Source organism: Apostichopus japonicus, chromosome 10 (genome assembly GCF_037975245.1).
Source record: "Apostichopus japonicus isolate 1M-3 chromosome 10, ASM3797524v1, whole genome shotgun sequence".
Taxonomy (NCBI): domain Eukaryota; kingdom Metazoa; phylum Echinodermata; class Holothuroidea; order Aspidochirotida; family Stichopodidae; genus Apostichopus; species Apostichopus japonicus.
The window spans coordinates 16,701,772-16,721,683 of NC_092570.1; the positions used below are offsets into that span (position 1 = coordinate 16,701,772).

At 36.5% G+C, this 19,912-nt stretch overlaps 2 protein-coding genes across 2 annotated transcripts in view; one reads left to right on the plus strand and one right to left on the minus strand.

The window, feature by feature from the left end:
* Positions 1–15: 15 nt before the first annotated feature.
* Positions 16–6,338, plus strand: LOC139975114 (uncharacterized). Its single transcript, XM_071982746.1, has one exon. The coding sequence runs from the start codon at positions 269–271 to the stop codon at positions 1,481–1,483; it is 1,215 nt and encodes a 404-aa protein (XP_071838847.1). The 5' UTR covers positions 16–268; the 3' UTR covers positions 1,484–6,338.
* LOC139975108 (uncharacterized) overlaps positions 4,614–19,912 on the minus strand; it is a 34,002-nt gene continuing 18,703 nt past the window's right edge. The window contains exons 12-25 of the mRNA XM_071982736.1: positions 19,270–19,396; positions 19,033–19,149; positions 17,880–18,061; positions 17,358–17,410; positions 16,755–16,890; positions 16,321–16,424; positions 15,709–15,811; positions 14,879–15,029; positions 14,491–14,557; positions 11,075–11,141; positions 9,730–9,815; positions 8,858–8,984; positions 8,378–8,419; positions 4,614–7,600 (exon numbers count right to left, since the gene is read on the minus strand). Coding sequence (XP_071838837.1) covers positions 7,508–7,600; positions 8,378–8,419; positions 8,858–8,984; positions 9,730–9,815; positions 11,075–11,141; positions 14,491–14,557; positions 14,879–15,029; positions 15,709–15,811; positions 16,321–16,424; positions 16,755–16,890; positions 17,358–17,410; positions 17,880–18,061; positions 19,033–19,149; positions 19,270–19,396 — 1,455 coding nt within the window. The 3' untranslated portion in view covers positions 4,614–7,507. The remainder of the gene's footprint in view (positions 7,601–8,377; positions 8,420–8,857; positions 8,985–9,729; positions 9,816–11,074; positions 11,142–14,490; positions 14,558–14,878; positions 15,030–15,708; positions 15,812–16,320; positions 16,425–16,754; positions 16,891–17,357; positions 17,411–17,879; positions 18,062–19,032; positions 19,150–19,269; positions 19,397–19,912) is intronic.

The window sequence follows — 19,912 nt, forward strand, 5'->3', positions numbered from 1 at the left end:
GACTACAATAATAGTATGGGAGCAATTATTTTATATAAATTGAACGAACCGACTGCATAACAAAATAATGGCTACCATTAATGACGTCAACGATGAACCTCGTAAAGGTAAACAATTGAATACTATCGTAGTCACTGAGTGGGCTGGTAATAGGCCTAGCTGTATGTTAAGCTCAGACAAGACTACTTCGATTTAAACGAAGAGCGATCGCTAAACCGCTTGGTTTTGTCATTGTACTGGCATTTCGTTGATCGAATTGCCCGGGGAAATGAACGCGATAACTCTTTACACATCAACTTGTCGTTATATATTACAGGCAGACCATGAAAACCCGGAAAGTTGGGCGGAATTGTACCGATTGCTGCCATATTTGCGACAGGCATTGGCGTGTTGTGTGTGTGCTAACCTGTTGTCAGAACCATGGGGACCTACGAACTCGATTTGTCAGCATCAAGTCTGTAGAACATGTATTGGAGGGAAAATGCGTCTTAAACCGTCGTGCAGTTGGTGTAAAGATTATAGCCAATTTACCGAGAGTAAGGAGTTACGAATTGTTCTTGCATGTTATAAAAAGTTGTGTGAATATGTGTCCGCCACGCCCATTGCTCAAAATATTGAGAGTAGTGCAGATAACGGGGGGCCAAATACTACGATAGAGATTTTACGAGAAGGTATCGCAATTACAGATAGTTATGAGGGAAGCGATTTATCCAAGGAATCAAGTGCTTTGCAGTTTCTGCTACCGACACTTTACACACATTTTAATCGGAAAGATGGCAGGCCCAAGGATTCCGGGGAGACGACCACTAATGCCAATGGTATGGCTGAAAGGGCCAACCCGGAAGTAGGGATTTTCCCATCTTCGTCTTTTCAATTTGTCCAGGGACCAAGCCATTCCAATTTACCATTAACGAACGGTTCATGTTACATAAAAAAGCGTAGAGCTAGTGAAGCGGGCAGCTCGGACGCAGCCCTCACCTTCAGAGGGTCTAGAAACAAAATGAAGCGAAAACGCAGATCTATGAAACATAAAAAGAAGAAGCACAAGAGCTCCCGTAGACATCGTGAAGAGAAAAGAAAAAAGTCGAAACGATCGCGAGAGGGAAATGCGGACGGCAGTAAGAAAGACAAACAGTCTGATGTCAAACGGTTAGTTGTATCAGGGCATAGAGCAAAGATGTTAAAGGAGGGGAAAGCTGTTCCTGAACTAACGTTCTGTAGGTGTGGAACAAATGGTACTTCTCCTGGTACATTCCCATGTATAAGTCAAAGATGTCCTTGTTTTGTGTTAGAGAAATCCTGTGCAAATTGCAAGTGTAGAAGCTGCCATAACCCAATCTCTAAACAAGAGCCATCAGCCAATGGTACCGAGGAAACAAAAGTACAGAACGATGCAGAGAAAGTCGAAGAAGTGAAACACAGAGACACGAATGCCAGCGACAGCGATTCGTTTGTAGATGTAACAGGGACAACCAACAGCTGACAGGGTCATCAAAAGATGAATTGTGGTAATAAGACCAGTATATCCAATCTTAGTTCAGTATCATACATGTGTAAAACTTTTCGCTTCCATATCGTCACTGCTCCACAGTCTGCTTGATTACATTAGCCTACAGTGTTGTAGTATCTTTGAAAGTGTAGGCCTAGGCTATATCATATATGTTTAATTGCTGCCTATTATATAGAAGACATTGAATGTCTTGAGAAGGGGTATACATTCTATGGAGTTTATTTTTTGTTTGTTTATGCTGCCAGTCATAGTTTTTGGTAGAAGTTGCAATGGTTTTTGGAGGTATTTGCTCTTTTCTAATGCTAAGTACCCTCTTGACTTTTTGACCGTACAGTACTACTTGTATTTATATGTACATGTCTCCTTGAAAGGAAAGTTTCAGTTAGGGCACATGATGTGCTAGGAGCGAGTTAGACTGTTAATGTAATATTTCTTTTCATGAGCACCTTGACTTGTATTTTGTGTGCAGTATGTTTTATTTTTCTTCTTCGTTTGTTGTCGCTACCTGTAATACTAATCATGTTCAAGTTGGAAATAGTGCTTTAATACTATATAGTTCACAAATTTGGAAACTTTGCTATCATGATGGTATAATTTTAACTCCCCCCCCCCCTGTCCCCTCCTCCCTTTCTCCAGAGATGCAATATTTATTCTGCTACTCTGCTTTAATAAAGGGTAACAGCCCAGGAGACCGAAGGTCCGCGAGACCGAAACTATAACAAGGCCTATAATAGTGGTAAGATAAATATTACTACCGGTAATATGACGTTGATAAAGCGCGTAATTAAAAATAATTTACAGCCATTTCTTTTTATAGTGGATACCAGTGACTTATACGCAAGGCGGCTGGGGCGGCTTGCATTGATACTACTGTACGCCTCCACCAGTGGCGTAACCATAGGGGGTTGGAGGGGGCGCAAAACCCCGCTCTCAAAAGTCTCACTCCTCCCCCCCCCTTGCCCCCTGCTGCCCCAAATGAAATATGAGAATACAATATAACTTAATAATCAGATAAAGCGATATATACCCTATTTTAAACAATATTGCCCCCCTTGTCAACTCTTTGACCTGCTCTGAAGCCCCTCTAATGAAAAAGTCTAGTTACGCCTATCCATGGACTATGCATAGACCATCGGTCTCGCGGACCATATGTTCGTGGAAATTCGGTCTTGCGGACCTTCGGTCTCGCGGACCTTCTGTCTCGTGGAATTCCCCCTAATAAAGTGCAGATGTAAGGTACAGTGTACAAAAGCCAAAAACTGCATGCTCCAATTAAAATTGAAAGTTGAAAGGCCCGATGAGTAAGGACACTGTGTACTCCCCAGAAGTGACACACTGATCAAAGGCAATTGAAAATAGGTCTTTTGTGGCCTCAAATTCTCAGTCGATATAATTAATAATCCATAATTTACTAACATTAAACTATTTTGAAATTCATCCATGGAATCACTTCTGCTTTTTAAAGAAACTTAACAAGAAGGTTGTGATAGATTTTATGATAGGAATTTACACGTCAGTTAATATTATTAACCGTAGAGCTAGAAATGAAGAGCTGATATACTGTAACCATGAATGATGCTGAAAAGATAATTCCAGACAAAACATATTTTTCAATAGAAATATCTCAAAGAATTTGTGACCATAGTTATGTAGAATGGCTTCGAATCATGCTTGAATTCTCAATTTTTGGTTAGCTGGTTTAGGTCAATGCACAGGCCACTGTTCACCTTTTACATACACCTGTTTCCATTTCCACATAACTGCTTGTTTTGCAGTTGGAAGTTGATAAAATGAGTTAAATTCCACATATAATCATCTACATTTTCCAACATCTATTACCTAGGCTAATTAAGCAATTGTCATTATTGTAAAGGTCTACGGACACCTAGCCAATTTGCAGCATATTCACTACATTTGTTGCGTGTGATAATTTCATTTAAAAAACAATTGTAGTTTGGAAAATTCTTGGGAAACTCATTAACTATGTGCAAACAATGACGTAGTGTTGTGCTCATCAACGTTTCTTATTTTAGCCCTTGATAAGTTAACAGCTACTTAGAAGCTCACATATAATATCGTTTGAAGAAAGTGATGTTCCTCTTTTCAAAGAAGACAATAAAATATATCAAGACCTGTGTTCAGTGTCATTGAAAAGAAGGTTGTAAAAACCAAAGGAATAACATAACAGAAAATGAGGCAGTCACTCCCTTTACATCATGTGCATTATAATTAGCTAATGTTTATTCCTAAATGAAACTACAACTGAGAAAAGACTTGTAAAATGGTCAATCTTTGATGGATTTTGAGAGGAGGTACAGCTATTTTCATGATTTCTCATGCCTATTACAGTGATAAGGACAATGTTGTTGTTAGGTGTCCATAGAACCTTTAACAATATCACAATTAGTTTACATTTGTTGAACTTGCAATATTATCTAAAGATATTGCACATGCTCATTACTGTAGGTGCAACTGTAACTACTTTAATTTTTTAGAAAAGACTTCCCTCCACCACCCCATATCCCCCACCCCCACCCAATGTCTTGTATTTTCCCAATGACTACTCTGTGATTCATAGTTGAATTTTGGTATTTGTAAATTGAACTGTTTGCTGGGAAATCAAAGAGTTAGAGCAAGTTTCAACTAAAGAGTAAAAGAGCTTTTAAAGAAATTGGTTTTCTTATACCGTAAATCTACTGTGTTAGATGATAGGAATAGACATTTTTTTTATTTTCTTTGCAAAATTTGAGAGAGTATTTAGACATCATCATACTTATAGCAATTTGGGATTTCATTATGTCGCATTTTTATCTCTTGGAAGTACAAAGGTCTGATCACATAGCGATAGAAAATAGAAGCCATCTTTTAGGACTATAAAATATAGTTAACAACAACAAATGACTTGTATGCACTTGTCGTTATAATACTTACAGTCTCCCCCGCCTCTCATATTCTCGTACTGCCATATGCTCTCTCTTGAGTCAGGAGACAAAAAGTAACTTTTAACAGACTAGAGCATGTAGTGTCGCCTTGTGGTGATGGTGATTGGGGGGGGGGATAGGGTGGGAGGGGCATGGTGACAAATCTTTTTTTTGGGGGGGGGGTATAATGTTGATCAAAGTTTTATTATTTGATTGAGTATTGCTATTGAGCATTGTTACCATAGGGCCAGTAGAAAATACCTTTCATTGTTTTCTTTCACTTGGGTTTAACTTCATTATTTTAACTTTTTCTTAGAATATATATCGACGGATGGATGGGTAAGTCAGGTCTTCCTGATTATTATATTATTGTACGGTATGTGTTAGTCCCAGTGAAAATATTACATTACTGTTTCCCTGTCCCCCCCCCCCCTTTCAGTTTGCTATATGGTCCTGAATACAGTGCTAAAAATGTGATTGGAGGTTGGAAGGTGAGGATGGAGCCTGGATTGGAAGGTGAGGATGGAGGGGGAAGGAGATTGTGGAGTCGGTTGCTATGGTGGAGAGGGGATCCATCACCTTTGCTTGAATATGGCATATAAATTAAGTCAAGGTTGTGTTAAACTACCTTTTGTGTGTGTGAGGTTGAAAGAGGGAGTGGGAAAAATGGAGGCGGGGTTTGCGGGGGAGGGGGGTGGGTGGTTGTGCACCCCATTGTATCCGCGCTTCGATATTATAGTTCATTGTCTGAATGTGAAAAGAGAAAAAGGAAAAAAAAAAACTCGGAAAATTACAGCATATGAGAAAATGCCCTCCATGAAGCTCAGAACAATACAAAATTGGATTGTTTGGTCAATGCTTGTTGTGGCCTATGCCGGTGTCATAAGAGATGATATACAGTAAATGTACTTATTATTATTTTATTTTTTTTCGTCGTATAAGGGTCGGTATGTTCTCTTTACTGGTCGGATTGTATATCTGGACATCACCCAGTCCTTGATAATGCCATTTTCGACCCCTTGTTTTTACGCCAAAATGAGAATTACTGACATTTTGTGAATGAGGTATTTACTTTGTTTCATTTGCTTTCAGGTTATTGAGAATGATAAAATCCTGAAACTAACTTTCTTTGCAAAAGCTGCATTGTGTAATAGTCTGTGACGTCACATGTTTATGACAGACTAGTAGTACAAGTACAATAGCATATTTTCGAGTCCAAATAGAGTACCTCTTGGTAATGGTACCAGTACAATGATCGGAGTGTCGATACGGGTTCTTAATCTTGTACTAGTATATCTGCAAAGTCACGAGGGCCAGTGCGAGAACAGGCAACCGTGCTAAAACGACGATTAAGGACTTCCCACAAGTCTTGGCCTAATGGTGTTTTCATTCACAACCAATTATTCACAGCCACGCTAGGATATAAACGAAGGAAGTGTGTTCTGTTGTTCGTCGAAATACACTTTCAGTCGAATATATCCTTGCAGTCTTGCAATCCTTGCAATATTCCTGAAATCAGCTGTGATAGTAAGATGTTGTTCAGCACGTTAACATGGATATTCATTTTGTCTGTGTGTTTGTGTGCACGTGGGCACCCTGTTATCCACACCTGTTCTTGTTTGTGAAGGAAGGTTTTAATGGCGACGGAAGTGCGTTCTTTTGTTCCTGGAAATACACTCGGATATAGGCCTACCCTTACATTTATGGCCTAACTGTGATGATAATAATATGTGATGGGGTCATGGGGACATAGTTCGTTTGCGCGGGGAAAATTTCAACGGTTTCATTTTGTTTTAAAAATGTTCAATGATTGGAACAGATCTAAATGGTATACCACTCTACGAAGTTTGCACACTAGATGTTCATTCATTGAAACAAGGAATCTGGTTCAAGTTGAAGTCAAGCAACAACAACAACAAAAAAACACACTGGAGGTTGCCAAAAGATGAAGTCTTTTTTTTTCTCACTTTGTCGTATATATTGTAAAGATAATAAAAATGTATCATTTTTGTATAAACTTAAAATGTGTGACTCTGAATGTAAATACACAACTATGAATATTATTAGTTAGAAATGTTCACCTAAATACCTCAAATTCAGAATTGTATATAGTACATTGTCCGTCAAAATAAAATAAATTTCTAGAAAAAAATACTATTTCTATATTGGTATGCAGATGTTTTTTGTGGATTCTGCTCTTTTGTACGTTTCTATATTTAACTTTTCCTTTTTTACCCTATATATCACCATGATTTTTGCGGCACACACTAGCCCTTCTTGCCCGTTCAATGCACCATCCAGCTACTCCCGCCCCCCCCCCCCCCCCTCCAAGAATTGGTTATACCAAATGCAAGTGATGTCCATTAAGAGATTTCACAGTTATGAAAATCACAAATCCACACCATGTCGAAGATGTCTTTCTTAACATGTTTTTCTGTGTGTGATACAATCGTAGATCACAAATCTAGATCTCATTACCAGGCCTCGAGGGTATAGGGGGTCATGGCCGGGGGGGGGGAGGGAGAATCCGTGTCCATGAACAAAAATTCAAAAGTTGCAAACGACTTACATTTAATGAAACAAGTTAAAAATGAACGCTTTTACTAAACAAATGCAATGAGTTCTCATCTAAGCCCTCCAACATTTCTCATATACCCTTCCCCGGGTACGGACACCCCATCTCCCCCACCCCATCCCTCAAAAAAAGAATCGAACTCTTGCTATAGGACTGCTCATAACCAATATACAGAAACTTCACATGAAGAAATGTAAAATTTTCTCGTAACTAAAGACGTGACGATTTGGTATTTTGTATTGTATATAGAATTCATATGTATTAAATACAACTAGAGACCTATGTTTATATTAGCATGTGAATTTTTGGAGACGACTGATTCATTCGCAGTGAAACTTTCATTTTCTTTTCTTTTCTTTTTTGCACTTCTCAATTATCTACAGATTTTTAGCTTACAATAATAAAGAAACAACGTGCATGAAATTAGGTAAAACCCATAAATTTAGGATAATTTGCACATAATTAAACCGGCTTCTTGCGATCTGTTCAATGACCATGGAATCAATTCAGTTTCGTTGTTGCAGTGGACTGTTCAGTAAACACACCGACTGTGGAACGCCCCTTGTGAAGTTTCTTTCTGTACGCTTTGCGAACCTAAAGACGGAAAATATTTTTATCGTTACATTAATATGGTTGCATATAAATGTACATTATAGAAACAAAGTTATGATAAGATGTATAATAAGGTGTTCTGATATTTATAAGTGTCTCCCATCTGTAATAATTGAATACAATTAAAACTAAAAACTATTTCTTGCCAACTATGTCAAACGAGATTTGTTGAAAAAAAAGAGGTTATGAAATATTGCACGATAGTCGAACGGGTGATCTCTTGTATTCTACCACCGTATGCGCGCAACCCATTGCGCGCGAACATTTTGTGCGCAAATCATTATTATGCGCGTAACTCTTACAGTTGGTAAAGCCATCCCTATATATAACCATTCTTTTTCTCGTGGTGCTCCGAAACCAGTTTATCTTGTATAACCGTGTATACCCTTCCTGTCGGAACACGTTCATTTCCTTCGGTACAACAAAAACAACAACAAAACGGAAGAAATTCAGCTTGCAATTGGTAGAGCACATGCATGGTTACTAAAGACTAGCTTCGAATCCAGTAAAACAAACGTTTGTGCAGCTGTTTCGTATATATATATATATATATATATATATATATATATATATATATATATATATATATATATATATATATATATATATATATATATATATATATATATATATATATATATATATATATATATATATATATATATATATATATGCATATATATATATGCATATATATATATATTTATATATTTATCTAATATATATATATACATTTTGTATTTCTTTTGTAAATCTTACCTCGTTATTGCATAATCCGTGGAGTATGAAAATCAGAACACCCTGCAAAATAACAGTGAAAAAAAAAAACATTTTCCGATTGATCAAGTATGAGTGTGTGTGTGTTTTTCTTTTAATATAGTCAACATTCTAGTACTTGTAACTATATATTTATCGATTTTAGTCTCAATACTTAAATAAAACATATACAAAACAGTGTAGACATTGCCATGCGAAAGCTATAGTTAATTTGCGAAGTCAGTTGAGACGAAAATAATATTAGATATGGGAAGGCGTTAGTTCCTTGGCAATAGCAGAATTGTTGTCTGAGAACTTGTCTAATGATCGCTCAACGCGTGAATCTCTGAGTAACAACTACTAGTGTTGCACTAGTCTCAACCATACACACACACATATATATATAAATATATATATATATATATTACATATAATATATATATATGATATATATGTAATATATATTATATATATAATGTTTACCTGGGATGAATTGAAAATAACAGCGAGATATGCAAATGTGGCGGTGGGATCCAAGTAAGCAAATATGTTGAATATCCAAGTAAAACCCATAACTGGTTGTAGAAGAACCACTGCACGTAAACCAGCCCTGCAAACGTAAAACGAAATATAAATAAATAAACACTGAACCATCATCCATACCAATAATCAACAAGATAATTAAGTGAATTAGTTTGTTTACGTTAATGCTCTCTCATGCTAAAGTTGTCGTCATGCCTTATATGATTGAAACGTTTGACCGTTCAATTTAATCATATGAAAATAGAGCAATGTTACTTAAGTAAGTTTTAAAATGTGTATGGTTAATCGGATCACATATATTACGTCGGGCCCCAAAGTAGGGCCCCTATAGAACCCTTGTAAAAGGGTCGGTGCCAAAATAGAAAAAGTTATCGAGCATTCGTTGGGATGTTGAGTCGAGTCCAGTTCTAACTGACGGTGATTTTCCTTTGGTTTCGATATACTTGCTGTGGCGGAACAGAGAGTGAGTTTCATACAAGATATATTTTAAGAATATTTTAATTTTTCCTTTGACATTTTATATTGATCAAAAAAAAAGTACAGCAAAAAGATATAGCCTTTATAGGAAACAGAAATATGGTATCAGCGAGGGAACCTGAGTGAATATTACCAGGCCAGAAGTGAGAGAAAGACAAGGTATAGGGGGGGGGGGGAGGTGGTTGCAGATACGAGGCCCGAGGATCAATTAGAGGGATCCTGAAAATATGGAGCAGAGCCTGGAAAGTATGGGATAAAGAATATAGGCTCATTTCAATACATGCACTTGTAATGCTCCCGACGCCTCTGTGTTGTTAATATTATATTAAGCTTACCGTATCCTTTGGTGTCCTGTTTTGTCACTGTTCGCTTTCAGTGACATGAAGACCTTGAGAACGATGATGATGATACAAGTGTTTATCTGTGAAATCAAAAGAAAAATTCTTTCTAAGTCTCATTTCTTTGATATAAATAGTTCATATTTTCAATTCTACATAAATACATTAAAAACTTTTCGTCTTTGTATACAATGTGAATTCTTATATGTAACGAAGGAAGCAGTATTTGGATTGAGTCAAAACTATAGGTTACAGGGCATCTAGCTTATGAAACACGTCATAAATATAGGTAACGATGAATATAGCATATAAATCAAGTCATAACTATAGGAAATGATCGATGAATGTAGAATATAGATTATAGATTATGTCATAATATATACATAACTTGGCATCTATAGTATATGAAAACACGTCATAGATATAGGTAACGATGAATTTACCTTATATCATATGGATTAATACATAAGGATAGGTAATAATCGATGAATGTAGCATATGGATTATGTCATAGTATATATATAGGTAACAGTGCATCTAGTATATGAAACACGTCATATTTATAGGTAACGATGAATATAGCATATAAATCACGTCATAACTATAGGAAATGATCGATGAATGTAGAATATAGATTATAGATTATGTCATAATATATAGGTAACATGGGCATCTATAGTATATGAAAACACGTCATAGATATATGTAACGATGAAAGTACCTTATATCATATGAATTAATACATAAGGATAGGTAATAATCGATGAATGTAGCATATGGATTATGTCATAATATATAGGTAACAGTGTATCTAGTATGAAACACTTCATACATATAGGTAACGATGAATGTAGCATATGAATCACGTCATATCTCTAGGAAGTGATCGAGGAATGTAGGATATGGATTATGTCATAATATATAGGTAACAGTGTATCTAGTATGAAACACTTCATACATATAGGTAACGATGAATGTAGCATATGAATCACGTCATATCTCTAGGAAACGATCGAGGAATGTAGGATATGGATTATGTCATAAAATATAGGTAACAGTGTATCTAGTATGAAACACTTTATACATATAGGTAACGATGAATGTAGCATATGAATTACGTTATATCTCTAGGAAATGATCGATGAATGTAGGTTATGGAGTGTGTCATAAGATATGGGTAACAGTGAATAGAGCATTATGGCATATGTCACAAATGAATGTAAGAATGAATACAACATCTATATACAGATCATGTCATAAATATAGGTAGCAATGAATGAATCATATTATGTCATACAAACAGGTAACAAACAAGTGGGAGTGTAATAAAATAGGTCCTTACCGCTACCACCAACAACACCGGCCCTGCGAATGCCCATATTAGTCCGCGAGTAGGCGACAACCAACATCTATGAATCAAAATATTCAGATTTATAGCTTTCTGATCAATTGATTGCTAATCTATGATCAATAACACATTAAATCAGTACCGGGAGTATAGTATGAGAGGTGACATGTCTTCTAAACAAACACAAAATCACAAAAATCTGACATCTTTCCTCAAGTTGGTTTTGACGTTTAGGTTTAGCGTGGGATACATGCATGGAAATTTCAATCGGCCGTTATATAAGTTAGATTGAACCTTTCAATTTAGTACTCAAGTTAAAGATGAACGATAGTGATTTTTCACCATCGACGAAAAAATACGATTTTATTCAAGAGTATTCTAGTTGGTTTCCATTTTACACATGTGAAAATTCAAGTCAATCCGATGTTGGGAAAGGCTTAAAAAAAATTCCTAAACTCGTTGATTTTTTAAACAAAAATTGGGCTTTTCGCGAAAAGCGATATGATGATCACGTGATCTATAGTGACATGTGACGTCATTATGATGATAACAACGTGAGCTCGGCGTAGTGTACTTCAGCAGTGTGCACTTAGTGTGTAAGTTTAGTTGCAACCTACTCTATATTGGACTCGACAAACAACGTAAACCACTAGCAAAATCCAAGAAATTGCGTTGTAGGGGGATGCAACAGAACGAAAGTGGACTCTACAATAAGTTTTTTCAATTTTCCAAGCGGAAAAAGTAGTGAGAGATATCGGAAACTCTGGATACGATTTGTGAGGAGAACCAGGAAAGACTTCATCGCACCAGGAGTTTCTCATGGCAAGAATGTGAAAGTTTGTTCTGCCCACTTCACAGAAGATGATTCGGGCCCAATTGAAATTTGCGTGTGGCAAGGTCACTAAAGTAATAAAAGTTTGAAAGATTGATGCTTTTATGCCGCATTATTTATATATATCCCGATAAATGCAACAGTAAGTGTTGGAACTGGAAGACATGTCAGACGTGAACAACCTAATGACTATGTGAGGAGAGAATCCACGTGCAAATTTCGATTGGGGCATGGACGTCGCTTAGGCAGAGTTTTTTGGGGCAGAGATGTGTTCATACCCTCCAAACCACTTTAAATGTAATACGAATAGGAAATGTGTGTATGCTCGAGCGAAACAAAACATCGTGTAAGTATTACTTACGGTAGCGCACACTGTCACTTATGTTTGCACAGTGTGAAAGTACCGTTTGCGGACCTACGTGAAGTTGGGCTAGAATACGATTCCTCCTGAAGCCCAAACCACGAGGCATGCATGTGAATAAACGCAATAGGCATTGCATGTAGTGAGAAAATTGTTCGAGCTAGACTTACTACTCGATTGAGTTCAAATGCGGTTGTATTTCAAGCTCAATGAAACCTTTCTGTTGGATTTAATGATGCACGGAACAAGGAACGTTTATGTTTTACAGTAGGCCTAGTCACTGGCGGATCCAGGGCCTTTGTTTGGGAGGGGCCAAAGTGGCATTAGAGTGACATGGGGGAGGGGTCTAAGGGGAGGGGGTGCCCCCCTCCCCTTTGGAAAATTTTCTATTGCTGAATGCCCTCAGATGCAATTTGGTGCGACAAAAGTGTACAATGGTGATGTTAAGTTACTTCTAAAAAAAATGTTTCCCAAGTGTAATTTTCTAAAATATTTATAAAACAAAGTTGGGATCATCTTTCTCAAGAAATTTTATTTCTCATAGGTTATAAATTTCTTACAACCAGCCTGTACCTGCAAAATGGTGTTAAACTGTAAATCCTCATGCTCATACATTTACATAGCTCCCAACTCTTGAGAAGGCAAATGCTGGTCCATGCCACGAATCGCCGTCCTGGGGGAGGGGTATAAGGGGAAGGGGTGTCCCCCTCCCCTTTGAATTTTTTTGGAATCCTGGTGATGCCTACATGTAAAATGGTGGCACTTAGAAAGGCTTTTGTCACCCAAAATTTTCTGAGAAATATTCAGTTTTTTGTGTGTAACATCAATAAATTGAATATTAGGTGATAATTCATTCTTTCCCGTGGCATGAAAATGTTCGCTGCTCGCCCCAATGAAAAGAAATATAGGCTAATTTGAGGTTCAAATGATGCTGTAAAGGAGGTTTTATACTCTATTATGCTAAATGCTAAAGAAATGATGGTTGCTAAGTCAAAATTTGATGCAAATTTTTTTATGTATACTTGACAATTACAATGCGGCATTTTCGGACGCTTGTGCGGGTCATCGGCTTTGGGTGTTAGAATGCGGGTCTAATTCCCGCGAATTGCGGGTCAGTTGGGAGCTCTGCATTTAATTTTAAACCAGAAAACGAAAAGGTTTAGACTAGTCTACCACTGCTATTCCTCTCGATTTTTTTTAATTTCCAATCATATGATTTAGCGGATGCTCGGAAACACTTTTTGGCTCACCTTTGGGGGGGGGGGCCATGGCCCCCTTGGCCCCCCTTGGATCCGCCAGTGGGCCTAGTGCATGCAAGCGAATCTACTTTGTTTAGAACTTTGGATTTTCTTTCGGATGTTATGCTAATCTACGTTTGAGACTATCATCACAATTGTTATTGTGCCAGTTTGACTGGTAAGTGAGCACATTCATACATCACTCTGTATAAAACCCGCCAAAAACGTGATCTTGAGATTTACGTTACTTTGGGTCAGCTTGCGAGTTACCTCTTCAGATATTGGGAAATCGTTGCGAAATCGCCGCAAATTTCGTAAAAAAAAACTTGTAAACACGTGGTGAAGAAATCAAGAAACACTATGATATTCATTATCTATTTATATCTTGAACATTACGCCGGAAAATAACAGTTATGCTGACACGAAATGCACGCACAGCTCCGTACTGAACAGTTCACAACAGAAAAGATCATCACAGTGACGTCATTCACTGACCTGAGGGCTGTTCAAGGTCATTGCAGTGTTTGCAAATTCCTAAATTACGGAGGCGAAAAAACGATGTTTTAATTCCCTTTTTAATAACTTTCCGGTGTGCTATTTGGAAAATTAAAAAAATATGTTGCTTGGTAACATATAAACTACATTATATATGAAAATGAGAGATTTTTTTTCTGTCACTATCGTTCTACTTTAAGCGTATGAAAAATACATTGTGTTATGCAATATGGAAAATTAACATGTAAATAGATACTGCAGGCTAAGGCTAATCACCTTACACACGTGATCTGAAGATAAGCCAATCATCGATAAGAAAACAAACAAAAAATACAAATGTTGAAATTTATAATGTCATGCAAATTCCTGACAGAGTAAGGAGGGAAGAAAATAATCATATTTTGATAAGTATGAAGAAAACATTATAACATGTCAACTGTATATGAAGTATTTATACAGAAAGAAAGCCCAGAGGGAAACTCACGGTTCGCTAGTTCCGTAGTCATGGTAACGGATACCGAATGAAATGGAAGCGATGAATGCAGGAATACCTTGCGAAAATAATAGAAACACGAATGAAACACAGGTGTTTTACATGATAGTTTATATTCATTTATTCATATTTTTATTCCCCCCCGCCCCGCCCCACGCACACATGCAGAACTCAAATTTATGAACATAACATAAGTTAAACTCAGGAAATTATCAAATAGCGTGAGAAACCGATTACCTTCGAAAAATTTATCAGCCACGCCCCCCCCCCCCCCCCACGGATAACTTTGAATTTCCTGTTTATGCCACTGCAAATGATAACGAAGATAACGATTGTAAAATAAAGCATTTCAAATTTCTTTTTGCGTAATTTTACTTACCCCAGCCAATTAGTAGGAATACATAAGATTTGATATTTTTCTTGGCGCTTGGCAGAGTAGAGAGAAGAAGATGGACTCCCTCTATCAGCATCCAGGAGAATGAACATGTAAATAGATACTGTAGGCTGAGGCTTACCATCTTACACGTGATCTGAAGATAAGCCAATGATAGATAAGAACCAAAAACAGAAATTACAAATGTTGAAATTTATAATTCTATATTGCTAATAGCTTGAAAATTATAGGAGCTATTTTGTTGTTGTCCTTGTAAATGATTGTGTTTTAGTTACCCTATTTATATATATATATATATATATATATATATATATACATACATATATATATATATATATATATATACATCTAACATTTCATTTGATGATATGCTATCTAGCATATCGGCCATATCTTAGTGAGTCCAGATTATACTACAGGTCGATCGGTCTAGTTCCTAATCCTATGTAGGGTTCCATGCAGGCAAGACATATCATCTTTTTAGGGGGGTATGGTGTGGGGGATGGTGTTGCGTCAAAGCTAATAAAGTGGACAGCATGTGGTGGAAAAGGTCTGCATATGGTATTCATCCTGAGAGTCATAGATCTTTGTTAAACATAATTAATAAAATCGTCGGTCATTGTGGGGACTTTCTTTCCTCTCGTTAGGTCCATATATTATGAATGAATTAGGAATTCAAAGTTTGAAGATCCCTTTAAGCATCGGTGGTTTATTTCACTGATATTGACATTCATTATTTTAGATTCGGGCCTTAAGTAACTAAATGCTTAAAAATGACATTCCAACACCGAGGCGTGACTGCAGTATTCACTTACCAAATTCTGCGTAGCATCTATTCCTGTCATAAATATTAGCTGGCCTAGTGCCAACGATAAACAAAGGTTAATGTGGATGAAAATGCGTTGCATCTTTTGAAGCCTGCAAGAAAATATATGAAGGCAAAATATAAAATGTTTAACTTTACAAGGACGTACTCCCTACCCCCTACCCGTCTCTCTCTCTCCACCTCCACCTCTCTCTCTCTCTCTCTCTTAACAAAATGAACAGGCAATCTATGGCGTGAAAGTGACCAAAAAAGCGTGTTTTGCGCTAATGTTCGATACAAATCGATGCTGTGGGGAGGGAGGAGGGGAGGACCGGATAAAAACGTGGCTGACCGACACTTAAAAGCATTGAACATGAACAGAATCATGACAATGACATAATGTTCTTTTATTGGTCATCACATTTCTGTAAATAACAAAAGGAAAACATTTTCATTACCAAAAATATGGAAAATAAAGGCACTTTTCATTAACAAAAAGGGGCACTTTTCATTTACGAAATGAGGCACTTTTGAGATTTTTCACAAAAGTTGACGTGGAATGGGGCGGGGGGGGCGGGGGTATACGTGCCCCAGCACTTCGCGATGCCTGGCACATACAAACCTGAGCACAAAGAAGATGGTTATTGTGATGACCAGGCAGAGAACGGAGAGAGTACACCCAACATAGGTCAATATATCCAAGGCTTTCACGTGACCATCGCTAAGCTGTTTAGTAAAAAAACAAACACACAGACAGATAAATTCATAGGAATAATGGGGAATGAAAACAGAAATTTTCATTTGATAAAGATATCCACCTTGATAAGACAGGTCTTAGTGCCAAAATAATTCAGAAATATTCATCAAAATTTTGGTCAAGTCTACAAGAAGATTTAATTGAAATATAAAAGTCAATGCGCATATTCATTTTTTATTTTATAGATAGTTTCTTCCGATGGCCAAGTTTTATTCATTTGTTTCTATAAATTATTCATGAAAGTACATGACATTTTGGTTTTGGGAAAAAAAGAGAGGAAAATCTTTCCAATATTGTACCGTAAATATGACGTCATCGGTTAACCGTAGCAGAACTGCAAAATTCGTCAGATGAGAGCATCGGCAAATGATTTTCTGTGTTTTGGTGTTCGATGTCACTTGACATCCATCGGTTGACCAAAAACTTGTATTCGTACTAAAAGAATAAAAATAATAATAATAATAAAATTGTGAAATCATTAATCTATTGATATTTAAGTGATCTTCAAAATTAATTCATTGATCAGAGTAACCAGTGACGTCACAATAAGGGTCATAGGAACCCACACTATGCACGTACACAAGACCGAACATAGCTCCGTCCGTTTGGTATGTACAATTCGGGAAAGAACCGCTATATGCCTATGCCCTATGATATAATATTAGAGCTGATTTTCAGGGCAGGTTTTCCCCTCATATGTAGATGTGAAACGGATTATGGAAATTCATTAAAAAAAAAGATAAAATGTACCGTAGGTACAGAAGGCTATAAAAATCAAAGTAAAACAATATTAGTGACCATTTGTAAGCAATGTACTGATAAAATGAAAACAAATAAATAAATAAATTAACGATTTATATAACAATGATATATGGAAGCAAAGTTGGTGAGATGGTACTTACGAAGAGGAATAATTCCAGAAAGCACAAACAGGCGTTTCTTTGCTGTCAGGAAGCTATACAGAAGTGGGAGAATCATTTTATTTTCATTTATACCTATTTTAAATATTCATTTTCGGAATCTTCACGGAATCTTCACGGAATTTTCTGAATCGAAAGAATTATGCATTATACCCCAAATTTCATTCAATTAGTCACGATTTTATAAAAGATTGTCTCAGTTCGATCAGTAATATTTCATGTTGATTTTTTTTTTAAAGTAATTACTTATTGAAAATGGACGTCATAAATATCCGACCAAATCTGCCTTATATATATTAACTATATTACTCTACTTAGAATGGATAGTTGAGCCTCTATAATACAAATAAGTTAAGACCAACGTATACAGAACGTATAGTTACGTTCTTTCCATGTATATAGCATTATTGAGGGCTCCCCTGGAAAGCAGTGCTTATGCATTGAGCAGGAATACCCTGATTTAAAGATGACAATAATTAAAAAAAATAATAAAATATAAAATACCTGAACCGTGTTAATGGAAAACTCCACAGGAGCATCTTCACTAAAGAATGACTCCGTATTGTTTGAACTGTTCGTGACGATTGTCAACCCAATGACCTTTGACCCAATATTCACGTCAGAATTATTCTCCCCCGTCGATAAGAGGTCCTGAATATTTTCGTAACGAACGGTTACGACCTTAACTACATAAAAAAAAAAATAGAAAAAATAACGACAATATAATAGTTTTTATATAATAGACAGCATTGTTTTTGTATTTTATTTTATATAATTGTTATTCTTTTGTTGTAGTGCATGCGCATCAATGATTATCTCAAAATAAAACAATTTTCAGTTTTACACTTAGCCAAAGCAACGAAAATATGTTTTAATATTTGTTTGGAATTCGTTCAGTTAATTTTTCTTTTGTGATCAACAAGGATTGTTCACAAAATCTGCTCCTCGTATATTTTAATCGTACACTTTATTTTACTCTAAAAGTTTGTGTCATCCAGACCCCCCCCCCATCCAGAGAGGGGGTCAATGGGATACAGTCCCGGTTGCGAGTTTTCCAATCATGCATTTCTGTTCATTATAGTCAATGGGAACCAATCATTTGCAAGTATTTACTGTGACGTAATGTATTGCATATTCATTGAAATTTCAAAATACTTATTTTCATAATATACTGGAGGGAAAGGGGAATCAGTGACATCATTGATCTCATGGATCTGTCAGGCTCTCGAAATCCCTCCCCTCCCTTCCCCAACCCCACAATCAACACCAACAAAAAATGGAATATACGTAGCATTCATAACTTATGTTCTTGGGTCTCATATATTTATTTTTGTGCAGTTTTTTAATAATTTTTTTTTTATGTGAGTGTCAAAGTACTGAAGCAATTAAAATATGCTTCCAAACGTTCATAAAAATCATTTCCAACAATTTATATTAAATTATATATTTGTATTTAAACTTTTACACGACACGGGATAACCCGGTAGTATATATACTGGTAACTATCAAATAAATCGGTTTGGATGTCAAACGTAGGCCTAATATACGAGAGAACAACCATGGTTGCACAAGAGTGAGTATTGAGTTACAACCATCATGCAGGGTTGTATAACTCAATGATGACTAATGTAGGACCTACACCTCAGGTCAAAATTACCTTCTGTGCCATAAAATGAAGAACTGTTAAGGGTCACGTCGACTTCATCCGATAAATTGTTGAAGGAAAATGTTTCTCCTTGAGTCTGATTAACGACGTATGAATCTATGTGAAGGTCTGGTAAAGGAAAAGGGAGGGAGTATAAAAAATGTAATATTTTAAATAAAATAATAATCATTATAATAATAGTAATTGCAGAAAAGGTTTATTCAAGTGAAGAAAATAGCTTTAACTTACAAAAGTTTTCTGTTTGGTGCGTAAATTGTGAGACATTTTGAGTAACGCCGAAGGACGTTGCTAAGTCCATACTGAACGTGTCCATAACCCCCAAAATCTCACTGGTATAGTAATTGTTACTGTCAGTCTAAAAGAAAAAGCAGAGACGCACATGCTTTTCTCATATCAAATATCATATCAAATACAAATACAATGTCATAGAGATAGGCGTCGAAAGACAGGTCGTACCCAGAGGACATGATAATAAATTATTTTGACCCCGAACCCTGAGGCTGTATAAAGCTCAACACCCCCACCCCCCGTCCCTGCTTGCTGTCATCTTGATTTTCTTTAAAATTCTCGATGACTGCTTCTCCTAACCCAGCAAACCCTCCATCTATCCCTTAACCGAAACCCGGTACATCCAATTAAAGTTACGCATATACACTGCAAAAACTCCGGTGTTGAATTTAACACCGACGGTGTTGAATTTGATTCTCCGGCGGTGTACATATATGACCACACCGTGGGTGTTAAATTAACACCAGTCTTGGAGTACTTTTCCAACACCTTATTGGGTGTTAAAATTTAAAACAACACCACCGAGATTTAAAGTTCAAATCTCAGTGGTGTTGTTTCTTGTAAATCCATTGGGTGTTGAAAA

Bases quoted from the DNA above. Each gene is read 5' to 3' on its own strand.
- LOC139975114 (XM_071982746.1), top strand. From the start codon at position 269: ATGAACGCGATAACTCTTTACACATCAACTTGTCGTTATATATTACAG.